The sequence below is a fragment of the Onychomys torridus genome, chromosome 5, assembly GCF_903995425.1.
Source record: "Onychomys torridus chromosome 5, mOncTor1.1, whole genome shotgun sequence".
NCBI classification, from domain to species: domain Eukaryota; kingdom Metazoa; phylum Chordata; class Mammalia; order Rodentia; family Cricetidae; genus Onychomys; species Onychomys torridus.
Window position 1 is genome coordinate 20,621,345 of NC_050447.1, and position 17,813 is coordinate 20,639,157.

Consider the following 17,813-nt stretch of genomic DNA (forward strand, 5'->3'; position numbering starts at 1 on the left):
CCTCCCCCCTCCCGCTCCCACCCCCAGCTTCCCCCCAGCCCCTCCCCTCCTTTCCCATCTCCTCCAGGGCCAAGACTCCCCTGGGGATTCATTGTTTTGTAGGTGGGTCAATACTTAAGAAGCATATTAACATACATTAATAGGGAAAGCATTCTCAAATACACCAACAAATGACAGGTGTTGTACTTTGTATATGTTTATGATAAACTAGCTACCTTCAAAAGTGAATCCGGATGGCAGTTAAAATCCAGGAAGCCACATATATGGGAACCCCCAAAGAAAGAAAAAAAAGAATGAGACTTAAAATATCATTATGGAATATATTTTTAAACTTATATTACAATAAATTGGGACATCTAGGAGAAATGGGTATTTTCTAGATATAGAAGAGCTCCAAAACTACAATAAAAATAGATTTAAAAATGATATATCCATCTATAATCAGCAAAAAGATTTAAGCAATATAAAAGAGTAAAAATTAAAGAAAATCTACCAGGACCCAGTAAGTTCACTACTAACTCCTATATTTTTTAGCAAAAAACAAATACTCAATGCTTCTTAATTTCATAAAACAGAGAGAGGAGGGAAGCTTTGAAACTCGTTCTATGAAACTATTAACCTGGCACCCAGGCTAGATAAGCACACAACCATGAACAAAGTGAAAACATCCTCAAACCAAATATTTACAAACAGAATGTGACAACACATTTTTAAAGTTCATACACTGTGATCAAGTTCACTTTAGTTCAGATATGCAAGCATGGTTCAATAGGACCAAATCAATAAATGAAATAGAGAATAGGAACTGAATAAAAAACTGAATTCAAAACTGCACAGTATAGATGAGCAAAAATAGATGTACTTTTGTTTGATTTTAGTGAACTGATTCTTTCTGGTTTTGCTTGAGGAGTCTGAAGGTGTTCAGTTAATCTAGTATTGTTACAGGAAACCAAGCTCTTGAGAAACCAGGCAGTGTACAATCAGAAGACTCAGTTGATTGAGGCTAGCTGACCCAACTGAGCTAGTGCCCTAAAGAGACTGGGTAGTGAGTCACAGATTCACACAGCAGCCGTAGAATTTCAGCACTGGTTATTTTAACTGGTACAGTGGTTTTGAATTCAAACTTCTATGGTCTGTAAGGCCCTCTGCAGGTGGCCTTGTAGTCTCTTCATGGTCACCAAGGGGAGATTCCTCTGGGGGAAGCATTTTTTTCTTTTCTTTCTTTCTCTTTTCTTTTTTTTTTTTTCAAGACAGGGTTTCTCTGTGTAGCTTTGCACCTTTCCTGGAACTCACTTGGTAGCCCAGGCTGGCCTCGAACTCACAGAGATCCTCCTGGCTCTGCCTCCCGAGTACTGGGATTAAAGGCGTGCGCCACCACCACCCAGTGGGGAAGCATGTTTACAGAAGCAGAAGCAGATGTTTAAAAGCATCTTCAGCAATGGTCCATGAATAGCATTACCCAGGAACAAATGCTAACAAACCCAGTATCTGGACCAGCTCAGTGCTGGCAACCATACTGCAGAGAATTTATGACTGCAACAACTATGTCATGCTCAGAGATAGTATTTCACAGTCCTCCTCCACATCATCTGGCCATACATTCTTTCCACCTCCTCTTTCCTGATGTCCCTTGAGACTTGGAAGGAGGAGGAAGCACTTAACAGTCAACTACTCTCAGACACTTGAACAGCCACAAGTCTTTACATTCAACACCATTCATTACAAAATAAGCTTCTTTACTCAGGGCTGAAAGAAACATTTCTCTTTGGATATAGACATTAATATTAATAAGGAAGTTTGACATCGTCTCCATTTAGCAAAACAACAGTTCCCCTGCCAGGGCCAATGATTTCCCAGGCACAGGCTTTTGATCAGATATACAGTACCAGGCTTGAGTTCTCTCCTACAGAGCAAGCCTCAAATTGAAACAGAGTTGGTAGTAACCTCTGGTTCACTTCTGTACTAGTGGACACATCTTTCCTGGAAGATCACTGTTGTAACATGCAATGACCACACATAGATATTTCCATTTGTGAGTTGTTTTTCCTAAGTTACCCTCACAGCACTTTTTTGGTAATATGAAAGTTAACCAGCAGGGAGGAAATTCCCAGTTGAGTTTGTTTCATTTATCCGTGTCCGACAACCAAGGTGTGTGTGTGTCATCTTCACAAATGGGTTCTCACTAGCTTATTCTAGTAGACAGCCCAAAGAAATATCAGTATCTTCTGTTGTTTTGGAAGCCTCAAGAGCCTTCCTAACAAGCAAATCATGGAGAATTATCTCATGCCTGTAACTGAGAGTTTTATCACAGATTCTGGGGTTGGAGTTATTTATCCACACAAGGTACTTCCATTCAAATTCTGTTTTCTTAAACTGTAGTTTTTAAGTTTAGATTAGTAGATTTCTAAATGACCTTTGCCTACATCCTTAATTATGGTTAGCCTTATTCACAGCCTCTCCTTTCTTATTGTTCTCATCAACCCTCAGCTTCAGACATGACCTGTGCACCTGCCCTTCAAGATTGCTGCTACTTGAAACACAGCACCCTGTGACTCAAAGGTATCATCCAGGAGTGTCTTCTACCATCCTGTTTCAGCGTTAAGTTCAGGGGAACACTGCGTCCCTGATTACTGAACATGGGAGTTCTTTGGCGATCTGTCCATCACTAGCAGTAATGATCACTAATGATTTCTAATAGAATACTTTCACTTTTCAACACAATTTTTGTCCATTTCTTAAGCTGCAGTAGGTCTTTACAGAGTCCTGGAGGAATTAGTGCTTATTGAGTTTTCTCCAGTGGTTTAAGGATTTCATTTATAAGAGCAGGGCTGCAAGCCTACTAGAATGGGCTAGTGAGAACCCATTTGTGAAGATGACACACACACCTTGGTTGTCGGACACGGATAAATGAAACAAACTCAACTGGAAACTTCCTCCCAACTGGTTAAGTTTCATATTGCCGAAAAAAGTGCTCTGAGGGTAACTTGGGGAAAACTACACATGAATGGAAATATCTATGTGTGGTCATGCTGCAATACTGAGATTAGAGATGGACTTCTAACATCTTAAACATGCCTCTGATTTTCCTCCATGAGCACCTGGCAGTGTACACAGAGAAGTCTGTAGCTGGTATAAAATCTTCCTTCAATATGCAGTTCTTTTGGATTTCAAACTCTCATATTATCTCATGCTTCACCTTTAGAACTTTAGTAATTTTTGATACCATTCTCCTCCATATTGGATGATATCTCCCAGCTAGAGGTATAAGGCAGGCCTAATTTTGCAGCCTGTTTTTCCTGAAACATGTTTTCTTTTTGCTTTCAAGGTAACTATTTTCTATGGTACCTCTTGTAGAGTATCTTTTTATGAGTTTCTCTCTCTCTCTCTCTCTCTCTCTCTCTCTCTCTCTCTCTCTCTCTCGTACATACCTTTATAGTCAGCCCAAAATAGACACTTATTTGACCTTAAAAAGAATATTTATTCTCCAAATTGAGGCCACAAGTACAAATATCCCCTCATCTCAGCCTCTGCCCATCCCGATGACAAAATTCTCCAGGATCTTCTAAGCTCCATCTTTGATTTACAACACCTTTAGTGGAAGAACCATTTGTTGGCTTCTCTGATCTGAGACTGGCCTCTGCTATTCACAGCTCATTGTGCTCTGCACTGGGTTGTTTCTTAGCCAGGTGCTCAGTCCAGAAAGCCATTTCCTCCCCTTTCAGTCTCTGGGCTTGCTTGGTGGTGGCTCCAATCTTCAGGTAGCCTTCCTTCTGGTCATACTTTGGCCAATGGGGCAGCCCCTCCCCATTGGGGTTCCTGGGAATAGAATCAAATAGAATTCCTCAAAGCTACTCTGTGAATCCCACTTTTTAAAAATGAGATATATAGTGATTCCTGGATTATCTGTTTCCACTCATCACAAGGGAGAACATGAAGAGAACCACATAAGAGCAATGTTTTGGAGTGGCTAGATTTGAGTTTATCACTGAACTTTAGAAACTGCCCTTCTTCCCAGTGAGTACCTGAAGGTCTGATCTTGCCCACCACTGCAGGCCCATCTTTACCACCAGACTCACCCATTTCGAGCAAAGTTGGCCCAGAATTTCATCATCATTTTGCTGAGCTTGAGCTCCTCTTCAGAGGCGCCCCCTGTGGAGCATAAAAAAAGGAAAGAGAGGTTTAAAAACCTGTCACTACTGAAAGCATAGCTCTTGAGCCTACCAGCAACAGAACTCAGGGTACTGTTTAGAAAGGCAGAACTTTGGATCTTACTCCATACCTACTTAGTCAACATTCTACAAAATCCTGGTTAACTGGTGTGTGCTTTCAGACTAAGGATAACTGGTCTAGGACTTACCAGTGGAATGCAGCCCATCCAATACTAACTGCCTTTATTTCTCATATTCTTCTGCTTGTTCTTCCTCACCCAGAGTAGGAAGATTACACCCTGGGGTTTCCTCTACCCCATAATATTGTTGGCTCCTAGTTTTTTTCTTAGTCTTGTAAACTTGTCAGGGTTGAAAAATATAAAATTGCAAATGTTCTAAGGGTATCAGTGTCTCTGGAAAATTCCCAGTTAAGCAAATCAGTCATGTTTTGATATGTTATTTTGAGTATAAAATCAAGAAGTGGCATTCTTGTCATCAAGTTGCATACTATGTATGACATACAACATTTCTTTCTACTGTCAATCATCAGGAGTGTGAGAACAGTTATGTTGGGTAACATGTTAATATATATATCCTCCTTAATGTATATTAGACCAGGAGAAAGGCTGGCCACATCTATGTGTACCTCACTCCCATTATACTGAATTAAAAAATTAGCATCAAGACTGGAGCCCAGAACTCTTAATTCTACCCTCATACCAGCCAAGAGTCATTACCTCTTAAAAGTGGGGCACCAAAGACAGAGTAGACTTCATCTCCATGGTCTCCGACTACATTCTTGGGTCTCGCATGGGATGAGAAGCTTGGGTGGTACTGAAACTCATACATGTAGGTAGGAGCTCCAGTAGCTGTGAACACATGGATTCATAACAGTTTATGTTATTTGACATAAACCCAAATGCAATCAAGGCTCCTCCTATCTTCGAAGGAAATGCCTGAAAAACAGCTTCAGGAAAGCTCCTTGATTTGGTTATGTTTACATAGCTAACATAAATAAAAATGGTGATTGAGTCTTATGTTAATGCAGTTAAAATAAATGTATACCAATGAACCTGGTAAATACACTATATACATGTTTTGTGGGAGTTCTAAGAGCAGGAGCAAGTGTGCCTCTCACTCTTTTGTCTGCTCTCGGGACTCTTTCTCCCACTGGTCTGCCTTATCCAGCCTTGGTATGAGGGCTTTTGCCTTGTCTCATTTATTTTGTCCTATTTGGTTGTTGTCTTTTGGACACCCACTCTTTTCTGAAGGAAAATGGAGGGGAGTGCATCTGGAGGAGAGGAAAGATTTGGGGAATCTGAGAGGACTAGAGGGAGGGGAAACTGTGATCAGGATGTAATATATGACAGAAGGATGTATTTATAATAAAGAAGAGGCACAAAGTAAAAGCAGAAAGGACATAAAACCTTCCAGCATGGAGAACCATCAAGCCACAAGGGAGGGTAGCCAGATAGGCAGAAACAAATTGAATACTTGTGAAACAATAACAGCAAATCCTAAAAAAATAGCAATATTGAGTATTTGCATATTAATAATTCCCTCAATATAAATAGATTATACTCTCCTAAGAAAGGCAGAGACTTTTCTCACTTTTAAAGCAATATCTCTTCTGAAGATAAAGGAACATGAAGAGATATTATATACACATAGAAACTAACAGAGAAGAGAGGAAGCTATGGTTATATGAGATGATGAAGTTCAAGCCAAAACTGTAAAAGTAGAGAAATAAAGACATTACATGTTAAATTAATTGGTCAGCTCATCAAGAGGGAATAACACTTGTGTGTTTATATATATATACATACTCAACCAATATAAGAGCATCTAAATATATAGAACATACATCAAATGATCTTAGGGAAGATAAAGATTGCATATAATAACAGGATGGGGTTTCAATATCTCCACCTTTAAAAATGGTCAAATCATTCACATAGAAAATTCATAAGGAAATAGTTCCAGGATAAAACATACAAATATTCCAACAAAAAATGAGCATAATGGCCAACCAATGTTAACAGAAGACTTGTTCTTTTTAAACTTCTACAGAACATTCTTCAGAAAAATATTTCATGTGAAGTCACAAGAAAAATTATTCAGAAAAGTTGACAAGAATGAAATTGTTGCAAGTATTTTTTTTTTCTGAAAAAACTAGAGAAAACCAAAACCAACAGAAGGAAGAATTTTAGGATTTTTTTTAATATACAAGTTAAAATAGTTGTGAACAGCAAATACATCAATAAATAAATTGCAAACTACAGCAGGGCAAAAACAATTAGAACAGTATAATAGAAACTCATTTCTAAAACTAAAGCAGCTGTAAGAGAAAAGCTAAAAGCAGCAAACAACTACAGATAAAACAACTTGATGCCATGCTTTGCTCAAGCCCATGGGATGCCTGCGCCTTTCTGCATGGAAATGGAGGAGGAGTGGAAGGGGAGGGAGGGAGGTGGAAAGGGGGGATGGGGTGAGATGGGGGTGTAGATAGGGGGTCATGGAGGAGTGGAGGGGGGTGGGGGTGGGGATGGGGGTGGTGGTGGTGGGACCTTGGTAGAGGTGGGGATAGGGGATGAGGGGGTGGGGGGTGGGGAGGACCTGGGAGGAGAGGAGGGAAGGGAAACTGCAATTGGCATGCAAAATAAATGAAAAAAATTATTTAAATAAAATTTTTTAAAACTGTGAACTTTTAAAAAAACTCCAGTTGTAGGGATTCTTGCAGCTGGGCTGAATGTCTTTTACTGTGAAATGATTTTACATTACACCATGAGCCTCTGTCTCATGGGGATATGCCTTGTATAAATGTCCCCACATACTCACAGTTAAGTCTAGTTCTCTAGCTGATAGTACTATTTTGAAAGGTGATGGGGACTTGGGGTTGCTGGGGGTAGGCCCTTGGGAGTTTCTATCTTTCCTGACCACTTCCTGCATCTCTCTTCCTCCTCTTTGCTTCTGTGTGCCATGAAGTGACCTAGTTCGCTCCACCATGCTCTCCAGAATGATGTTCAGTTTCACCTCAGTGATAAAGCAGTGAAGTTGCTCACCACACAATTTAATAATACAAGTAAGTCTCCCCTCCCTTACAGTGTCTATGTCAGATATTTCATCACAATGACAACCAACTGAGGAACAATTCCCATGGTGCACAGCTACTACCAAACACTCCTCCTGCCCTCCTGCCTTCAACAAACCTCCTGACCCTGTACTTAACTCATACTGTTTCATGGCTCCAAGTGTAGCAATTTAGTTTTGAAACAACTTACAAATATGACAGTTGCCTCTATTCTGTATGATCAGATGCCCTTGATTCTCACTGGTGTCTCTGTCAGGGCAGGAAAGCCTGAGTTCTACCTCCGCACTGGTGACTCTTTGCTTCAAGTCTTACCCTGGTCACTATAAACTGCTCTACCCATGTGTGCAACAGATCAAAGCCTAAACCCTTCAACTAACAAGTGACTATTGTTGGTTAAATACCATCCATTTCTGTTCTGCTGGGGTAATCTTGAGACCCGACAAAATTCTTCCTGAAATATTCCACAGTTCCAGCTGTCCACAGTGGGCATGTGCCTGGTGGTATATCATTGGTTGACTTTCATCTCTTTCCCATGTGAGCTCTCACATCCCTACTGCTGTTTCCTGGTATCAACTAGAAAATTAACTACTTGCATTTACACCTCTTCCTCATTTGGAAAACAAAACTGAACAGAACCTTTGCTGAACAAGACTTTGCACACTGAGCACAAGAGGTTCCCACATCTGTCTATCCTAGGAAGTATCCAGGTTAGGGACCAAAGCACGAGAATCTTGGTCTCTTTTCCATCCAACTTCTGAGACTCACCTCTGTGACCACGGGCCACAGTTACTGACGGGATACAAAATGTGACATCCCCAATGAGCTCCAGGATTCCGTCTCTGATTTTGACTGGCTCATTGCTACCTTTTACATACTTCTCAATGGCAACTGGAATTGCATCCTCATGTATGCCCTGAAATGGATGACAAAAGCAATCACCAGCCTCTCCAGCCAACTGAGGCTTCATTGAGTCTGACCTTCCTATGTCCTGTGCAAATCCTTCATGGAGTGATGCAATGGGAGACATTGAATTATCAATAATTTGAGCCAATCCCTCACAATATCTATATTTCTCAGTCAGTGGCCACAAATCCCTAGATGCTTACCAAATGGAGAGACAATTTCTGCAGGATTACTATGGCCTTCTTCTTGTCCCATGTTACATCAGTTTGTGGAAATCCCATCATCTGTTACAAAAATTTTAAAAAGGTTTAGTATTTGTGAGTCAAAGAGACAACGAGGAAAACATCCACTGTGAGTTCCTGTGGTGATCTACAGGACCTGAGAGTCCAAGCACAGTATGGAGGCATCTGTGCCACAGTCTGACTCTCCTGAACTCACACATCCTCCCCCACTTTCTGCGTGACCTTGGTTATTCAGGCTACACAATGGTTATGCCAACACACCCCTACCCAGGCTAAGAATTTCAGAATTCATTGAGAAAAGGTATGAAGTCATTGGTATAGAGTTCCTAAGACTAGACATCTCAGTTGGACCATGCCAGAGAAAGGTTCCTTGGATGAATACATTACATCAATGGAACAGCTACCCCAGACACAAGGCAGGGCTTAAAGACAGAACTCATGGAAGTGCAGAGTGGGGGCAGAGTAGTGGGTGGTGGAGGAATATCTGTCTAAGGGTCTGCTTGTGCTCACTGTTGGCAGAAGCCAGCCAAACTCCTGCTTGTTGACGCCCACCATGTAGGGCACAGTGTTGAAGCTCTTCTCAGCCAGGATCTCTTCTGGGGCCTTTGGCAGCAACACTCCATCAAGCACAGCTGGTACCAAAAGGCTACTCTGGGGAAGAGATCAGCACAGTGTCAGAGATCAGCAGCATCTCCTGCTCTGCCTATCTAAGGGAGAAACTGGAACATAGACTATAGTGGATAGCCATCCCAGCATTGGCCTGGAAGTTCCAACCCCCATTGAGGCTTCAGGTAATGGTCATGCCCACAAGGCAGGGTGGAGGAGGAAGCAGAAGACCAAGGATCCAGAGGAGGTCTCTCTCTTGGGTCCAGGACCCTGGACGCTGGAGATAGACCGAGCAGAGTTCTTCAGAGAACACTGCCAGACTGCTCTATACCTTTGCCAGACCCTGCAACCTACCCCTTCATTTGTAAGTTACCCCACAAAATAAACCTCCCTTTTAACTACTTGGAGTGGCCTTAATAATTTCACCCATATCAGGCGCTCACGTGGGACAAATTCCAAAGGCCCAGGTGGCTCCCTCCCTCAGCCTCCTCCCCGGCTGGTGGGTACCTAAACCCTCCTGCAAAGTTCCATTTAACCAGGGGACACCTACACGGTTCCGTTCCCGAAAAAGGGAGCAGCTAGTCTGGTCTCAGTTCCCTAGCTTAGCCCCTAGACCAGCGAAAACTGCTGTGAGTGAGGCGTTCCCGCTCCTCCCTGAGTGCCGGCTCCCCGCCATCTTGGCTCCTGCCTTCAGCTGCTACCAGCCAAGGTCTCCAGCAGGCCCTGCTTTGGAGCGATACCAACGCGTCCTGCTGGCTGAAAAGTGCTACTGCACCACCCCAACCCACAGAAAAGTAAGCTTATTTCAAGTAAAAGTACTTGATAATTTTACACCTTAAAACTGACTAACAAAGTTTGAATAATTCTTGTAATATGGCTGAAAACATTACCTCACAAGAATTTGAAAACCTTTTTGCCTGTATGATGACATTTTCCTGGAAATATACGACTTCCCTAAGACATATCTGGCCTGTACCATTTTGACATTCATTGTAATAATTCACATAGTGTTCAAACACTGGTTTAATAATAAGAACAAAGAAGAGTCATTATTGGGACTGATACAGGCTTTAAAATATAGCAATGAAGGCTTACAGAAAAAGACTCTGTCTATGGAATCTGCTGACCAGGACTTACATAAAAAGATTATCTTTCTGGAATCTGCTAACCAGGAATTACAGGTTTTAAAAGACAGCAATGAAGGCTTACAGAAAAAAATTCTCTTTCTGGAATCTGCTAACCATGATTTACAGGCTTTAAAAGTTAGCAATGAAGGCTTACACAAAAAGATTCTGTGTATGGACTCTGCTGACCAGGACTTACATAAAAAGATTCTCTCTCTGGAATCTGCTAACCAGAATTTACAAAACAAGCTTGTACCCAAAATTGCTTTTATTGATAATAAATATGAGTATTTAATGGATAGAACACTAACTCTCCAGAGTGAAGTCGTAGCTTCTCAGACAATATATAAGTGAGAAAAATTATCATTACTTGATAAGATAAGGTCCATGGAATCATGTGTTTCAGAAGAACATAAAAACTTCCATGATTCCATGAAAAATCTGGAATCCCTTACAAGAGAGGAGGTTTACTCCCTGGAACAGACCCTAGGTGCTCGTTAATAAGCCCTGGAGGAAACTCTCAATAAACATGACAAGGGACCTAATAAGCAGAAGGGCAAGACCATACAGGTTGTAACATCTCCAAATGGCTCTCATACAATGGCTTATCCTGTTATCATCCATGAGAAGCCAGCAGATGACAAATACCCTGAGCCATATACGACATATACATTACAACCAATTTCAACAAGGGACTTTAAAAATATAAAGGAAGCAGTAGTTACATAGGGGATACACTCCACATGCTTTATTAACCTTGAATTTTCTCAATGCTGATGAGAAAGGAACAACAGCTGCGGAGAGACAGACAAAACTCCTGAGCTAAACCAACCAGTTTATTTCAAAGATGTGTTGACCTCAGAATGGAAACCTTGATATGTCCTATGTTGGGGAAGGGGTTTTGCTTTTGTTTCCACAGGAGAAGAAAAGCTATGGATACCAACAAAATTAATAAAAATTAGATTCGAACAGGAGAAACCCCTTGATGAGGAGAAGTAAAAGATCATCCACCAATGTGACATCTCTTCAGGTTGTAAGAAAAATTTAACAATCAAAGGTTGGGGTAGGGTTCTGTTTTTGTCTTTCCAGGATAATGGAAATACCCATCGTCCAGAAATCATAAGGCCTTGGATATCCAGATGTTTACAGCAGAAAGAAAGAATCTATTGTTACCAATCTACACAGGGTAAGATATCACTGTCTAACATCTATATCTCTATCAATCTAGAATAGTTGTGGTTCCAATTTAATTATAAACCAAGCTGGCTTTGGAGATGGAATTGGCTCACTCCTTCTCTAAACCCAAGCATATTGATAAAAGAAAAGGTTGAGAGATTCTTCAGTCCCATATCAGAAGAGCCCTCTGGTGTTATACAGAAGGAAACCAATTATAAGGGACCATTATCTTCAAGATTCTAATTCTCTCCATGCTTACTCTTGATTTCTTGGAATCCTTTCTTACATGCCATGACATATTTAAATCCAAACCTTCCATTCTGATAAAAAATAAGTTTTTCCAATAGCAATCTTTGAAGTCTCCAGAAGGAAGATGGGGCCCCAACAACAACTCTACCCAATCCAGAATGATGCAATGATAATCATCATCCTACTACGCTTCTTGCCAGAATTTCAGAAATCTTACCCATTACACTGAGAGTTGCTGCAGAATCTACAGTTAGTCTAACTGAGATTTAACTATCTGATCACAATACCCAACAGATACCATTGCCCCCTAAACAGCAGGAAGCAATCCTAAGAAAATGACTCCCCTTATCCCTAAGGTTTCATATTTCTCAGGGTTATGGATAATAGTTCTAGGGTTGGGGGTGGAAGAAACTGTTAAACTCAGTACTCTCCTTAAGGAAAGAAAATATGTCTCAAGAAAAAGGGAAAAGTAGAAATGGAATGGATAGTTATAAGATATTATGGTAGACTATCATATATATTAGTAAACAAATTTAGTAATATGCACTGTTATGAATTCTTATATGTTGATACAAATATAAACTTTTTACATTCCTATTTAAGATAATTTGTATATTGATACAAATACAGAACTATGTTTTTACATTGTACACATATTTTTACTCTAATTTGAAATATTTGTATATTGATACAAATGTGAATTTATATCTGTCATACTGTATGTATGTTCTACTTCTGTTTAAGGTATTCTGTATACTGATATATATTTAGGATTATTATCATATTGCATATTGCACTATACATTCCTACCTCTGTTAAAGATATTTTGTGTATTGTCACAATTTAAAGTCATTGTCCTTTTACTGTACATTTGCTTACAGACTGTTTGCCATATTTATAGGAAGCTTAGTCCTTAGGTTGTTTAGGTAGATAAGACTTACAGAGTTATTGTCACCTATGCTTGTCATCTCTATAATTATGTTAGTTAGGTTATCCAGATTTATAAATACATAGGTCAGATGGACAGGTAATCTTCAAACACTTGATGGACCTAGAGAACATGGCATTTAAATAACTTAGAATTCTGTTGACGTGAGACACAATAGCTCCTGGCAGCACCAATCTGATCCCGAGAGAATGTTGGGCTTCTAAGACATTTCCATTTGGAAGTTTGTCTTCTTGGCACAAAATGGCCTACTGGGCAAAGAACTGCCCTTGCCTCAACTGCTGACAGTACAAATGCTGTCCTTTCTGGACAAGCGGGACACAAGGAAAGCGACCACTATACTTTGCCAAGAGAGGGTAAGATGGTCTTTCAGAATTCCTGCTTCTGAAAATCGTCTGTCAGATACTCTAGGCCTGTAGCCAATTTGAATGCACCAATGATGCTGAGAAACATTAGGTGACTGTTCAGGCTGCTAGCTGTCTCTGTCTACTCTTGCAAGACTCCAGAAAGTTGCTTGCATCCTTCTCCCATTTCTCAGGTATTATTATATTCCTTCTCAGGTCTTTGATGAGGTTGGAGATTAGCAGTTATAGCTACAACTTAGTATATATACATATATAATATCTTACATAGAATATATTCAGTATTAGACTCAGGTTCTTTAGGATAGGACACCTTTTGGAATGATCTTTGTGACATGCCACCTACCCATGCCCTAGACATCCCTGGATTTTACTATGTGTTTTTTGCTCGATATTGTTTGCACTTATTGTAATTCCAACTTGTCTAGGTCATTATCTCTCATTACTACTGGACAATATTTGATAACCATCTCTTTGTATATAGTCTTGTATTAGGTTAGAACTTTCTTATTTAGACAAAAGGGGGAGATGTAGTGGATAGCCATCCCAGCATTGGCCTGGAAGTTCCAACCCCCATTGAGGCTTCAGTAATGGTCATGTCCACAAGGCAGGGCAGAGGAGGTAGCAGAAGACCAAGGATCCAGAGGAGGTCTCTCTCTTGGTTCCGGGACCCTGGACGCTGGAGGTAGACCGAGCAGAGTTCTCCAGAGAACACCGCCGGACTGTGCTATACCTTTGCCAGACCTTGCAACCTACCCCTTCATTTGTAAGTTACCCCACAAAACAAACCTCCCTTTTAACTACGTGGAGTGGCCTTAATAATTTCACCAATAATAGACCCCATGACTGTGGGCAATAGCCACGAAAATCCTTAGAAGGCTTATGAGCCACAGAGACCAAATTTTTGGCTTTTGTGAGTGGTGAAGTTAATAGATAGGAAAATGAAGGGGGGAGGCATTTTCATTAAATATGTATTATATATAAAATACTTCATACATTCATAAACATATATATATATATATATATATATATATATATATATATATATATATATATATATATATATAATATACATCAATCATGCGTATTCTCTAGAACTGATTTTCACTATTCCTATAGTTAGGTCTATAAAATTTCCATGAATTCTGGATTAGTGAATCCTTGGCCTTTGTTGCACTGGAATTCTAGATCGAGGTTCTTGGGAATTACTGGTCACAATATTGTCATCATTCTTATGTATGGGTCCCAGCTTAAGACATATTATCTAACATAGATTTCCTTAAAAAGAATTAGTGTATGTAAGATTTATTTATAATATAATAAAACACCATATGTGCTGTGGATATCACTCTGTATAAATAAAGTGCTGATTGGCCAGTAGTCAGGCAGGAAGGATAGGGGAGGCAGGACAAGGAAGAGGGAGAGGCTGGGAACAGGAAGGCTGTGGGGAGACACTGCCAACCACTGCCATGAGAAGCAACATGTAAAGACACCGGTAAGCCACAATCCACGTGGCAAAGTATAGATTAATAGAAATGGGATAAATATAAGAGTAAGAGCTAGACAATGGTAGGCCTCAGCTAATGGCCAAGCAGTTTAAATAATATGAATGTCTGTGTGTTTAATTTATAAATGGATTGTTGGACTAATAGGGCCTGGCGGGGGCTGAAGAGAAGTTCTCCAACTACACATATGAGTATGGATTATTACTTTCTCAACCCTGGGTAATAAGATACTAACTTTCTTCAGCTCCAGTTTTATACTTATGCTGCAGTTTATTATCACTCATATGGATGCTAAACATGTGAAATCCACGAGTTTAGATGCTTTACTACCTTTTTCACAGTTTGATCATGCACTTTAGGTATCACATGACTATTTCCCAAAATGACCAAACAGGAAAACAGGCAGATTTCCTCCCTATTATTTAGGTGTACTATATTGTTGATCAAACACTGATTTTATGGGCAAGAACATCATATCCAAATGGAAAGTCATGAGCCAAGAACAGAGATGTTGCCATTTGGGCTAAAATCCAGTACTGTTCAATTTCTAACCTTAAGGAATGAATGTCCTGAAGCAAGACTAGAGAGAAGAGCAGCCACAGAGTGACATACCAACACATCCTTATTTCCAGTTATTTTTTTAAGTTATAACTCAGTGGAGGTACTGTACTTTGGATCTTAAGTGTCCCTAAAGACTGATGTGTTGCAGGCTTGGTCTCCAGCCTGAACTACCAGTGAGAGGTGGTGGGTCATTTAGGAAAAGGTGTCAAGTAGGGCTTCAGGTAAGTAGAGTCTCCACTTAAAGCAGACCGTAGACACCAAACCCCAGTCTCTTTCCCATTTCCTTCTTTATTTCCTCTAACTCTGCTCCTATTTTCCACTTTTTTAAAATCTTAACTCTGATTGCAATTAGATATAACATAGTCTACTAATTTATTTTTCCACACCTTGCCCCAAGAGGATGGAATTCTTTGAGTGGGACAGATGTTTTTCTGCTTCATGGCTGTGTCCATCTCTGAAACTATAACCTGCCACATAGTAGCCGCTTCTTTAAAAAAATGAATGCTGAAAGTCTGAAACATTTAAGATTTTTGAAATTCTGTAGACATTTAAGGGGTACCCTGGGATCCAATGGAGGGAATGGAGAATAGGGCTGTAATTCAGCACAGCTAATGCCATTAGACCTTGATGGGGAGAACATGGAGGTCACTACTAGAGTTTTCTGGATATAAGAAAGGGTGTGACATCTTCACCGTGCATAGCTTATGATTCTCTTAGGATATTTGTGTTCCTCGACAATGGTTTCCATGACCCTTAGCTAGGCAACTTAGCCATCTGGCTGTGTGGCCTCTTTATAGGTCCTTTTAGTGCAAGAATTGTAAATGAGGAGAAGATGCGGATTGGGAGCAATGAACTAGCAGTCAGAGAAGTAATGTCAACCCTGTCTCTGGTCCTCTTGGCTTTGTTAACCCGTAAGTGAAATTTGCTATTATAGACCTCAACAGTACACACACATAACAAAGAACTGTGAATCCACAAACTTTTAATCACAGCCTAACACTGTTAGACTCCAAACCTTAAAAAGTCCTTACCTCTTTGGAGTCTCCTTGTAAATTGAACAGATTCTGTGGAGGACAAAAAAAGAGGTTGTGGTTAGAAGTCTTCCTGGAGTAAAAGTCTTCCTGGCCCTGTGCTCCCAGTTTCTTCTCAGGCAGGGTAAGAGGACGAGAGAGAATAAGCCATCCTTTTTCCTCCTTCAGTCTATTAGTGGTTGTTTGCTTTGCATGCTGTTTTTGAGGACAAGGTATTTTGCTGTTAAAGATGTGTGCCAACAACTTCACTACATCTGCTTTCATATCCAGAAAATATAAACTTTTTCAGTTCATTACTCTCATGTGGCACAGAAATTATTGCGTGTTTGTGGGGAAATCGCCTGAAACTTAAAGTCCCATCACATTGAGACTCTTGTGAAGTGCTGATATATTGGGCAGTGACCCCAGTTTTCACACACACATGCACACCCTAAACTCACATGAACACAACATACAGAACACAATTTACACATTCATCACAGACACATACAAACTTACACAAACACAGACACCATACACACATATTAAACACAGGACACACATCTAGCACATGCACACATAGCATTCTCTCTCTCTCTCCTCTCTCTCTCTCTCTCTCCTCTCTCACACACACACACACACACACAACACACACACACACCACACACACATACACACACACCTGGGCTGGTAGAGCTCTAGTGATCATTTTTCATATTGTGTATTTCCCTTTGAATGAGTACAAGTGAAAATGCCTGAAACCACAACTTCAAAGGAGAAATACTATTTATCTTTAGTTTCCGAGATCCCAGTTCAGGGTTTCTTGGACCTATTTAAATTGGCATAGGACATCGCTGGCACTTGTGAATGAATGTGTGGTTGAAGTGATTTTTCACCTCATGTTGGACAGGAAGCAGAGAAAGGAAGTCATTTCAGAGCAGGCCTACGCTTCAGAGGATGCCATCCCCAAGAGATGTTATACCTACAGTGACTGCTTTCTTCTAGATAGCCCATTTCTCAAAGTTTCAAACACTTACCTAAATAGTGTAGCTAGCTGGGGCCATTGCCCAGTGCCAAAGCTGATAGGGGAGCATTTGGTAGTCTAGCCATAACACAAAATAAGTTATACCTTTTATCAAAAGTAACATTGCAGTCACTGTCAACCCTGGTGGGCTGGAATGAGTATCAGTGAGCATATAGGAGTTGGATTTTCTATTGTAAGCAAACATTCAAGTTAAAAGCCTTGAACAGGAAAGGAGTGGCTGTAACGATCTTCAAATGACTCAAATCTAAGAAGATAGCTAGGTCCAGGTGCTCAGAAATTAATAAGAATCTACATGCCAGCTTCCCATTGTTTTGAGGGATTTATTCTGAAGCATGTTGGTCTCCTGAACAGGTTAAGCACACCAGCAATTGACATGCATACCCTGTATGCATAGAAACTATCTACTCCTTCACATTAACACTGGTTTAGATTTAAAGTCTGATTAATCAACAGTGTCAGGTATCCATCTTTGAGCTACCCCCTGTGTTCTGAGGCATGGTGATGCAGCTCACATACTGAACTCATGAAATAAAAATAGCAAAAGGGGAAGGAAGGAGTACATGACTCGTCCTGTCCATCCATTATCCATCCAGCTTAGTTTCCCATCAAGGTCAAAACATGCTACCTCTGAAGTCACCTTGTCCCCACATTTTCTCAACAGAAAATTTGGGGTGTTGTTACCAAGAGGGAAGGATGGGAGAGGACATCCTCTTAGAGCTTCAGCAACTCTGACTCTGGATATTAGCACTTGGTAGTTCTGTAGCTTGCCTGCCTCCTCATCCTGCTCTTCCATGTGCCTGTACTGAGAGGATACCATGCAGGGTCCTGCTTAACCACCTGCCTGA

General features: G+C 40.5%; 1 protein-coding gene across 2 annotated transcripts in view; it reads right to left on the bottom strand.

Annotated features, from left to right (window-relative positions):
• Positions 1–3,644: 3,644 nt before the first annotated feature.
• The window catches only part of LOC118584151 (carboxylesterase 1F-like), a 44,822-nt gene continuing 30,653 nt past the window's right edge, over positions 3,645–17,813 (bottom strand). For both annotated transcript variants that reach the window (XM_036188176.1, XM_036188177.1), the window contains exons 9-14: positions 8,895–9,035; positions 8,346–8,426; positions 8,005–8,152; positions 4,886–5,017; positions 4,077–4,149; positions 3,645–3,816 (exon numbers count right to left, since the gene is read on the bottom strand). In XM_036188176.1, coding sequence (XP_036044069.1) covers positions 3,645–3,816; positions 4,077–4,149; positions 4,886–5,017; positions 8,005–8,152; positions 8,346–8,426; positions 8,895–9,035 — 747 coding nt within the window. The remainder of the gene's footprint in view (positions 3,817–4,076; positions 4,150–4,885; positions 5,018–8,004; positions 8,153–8,345; positions 8,427–8,894; positions 9,036–17,813) is intronic.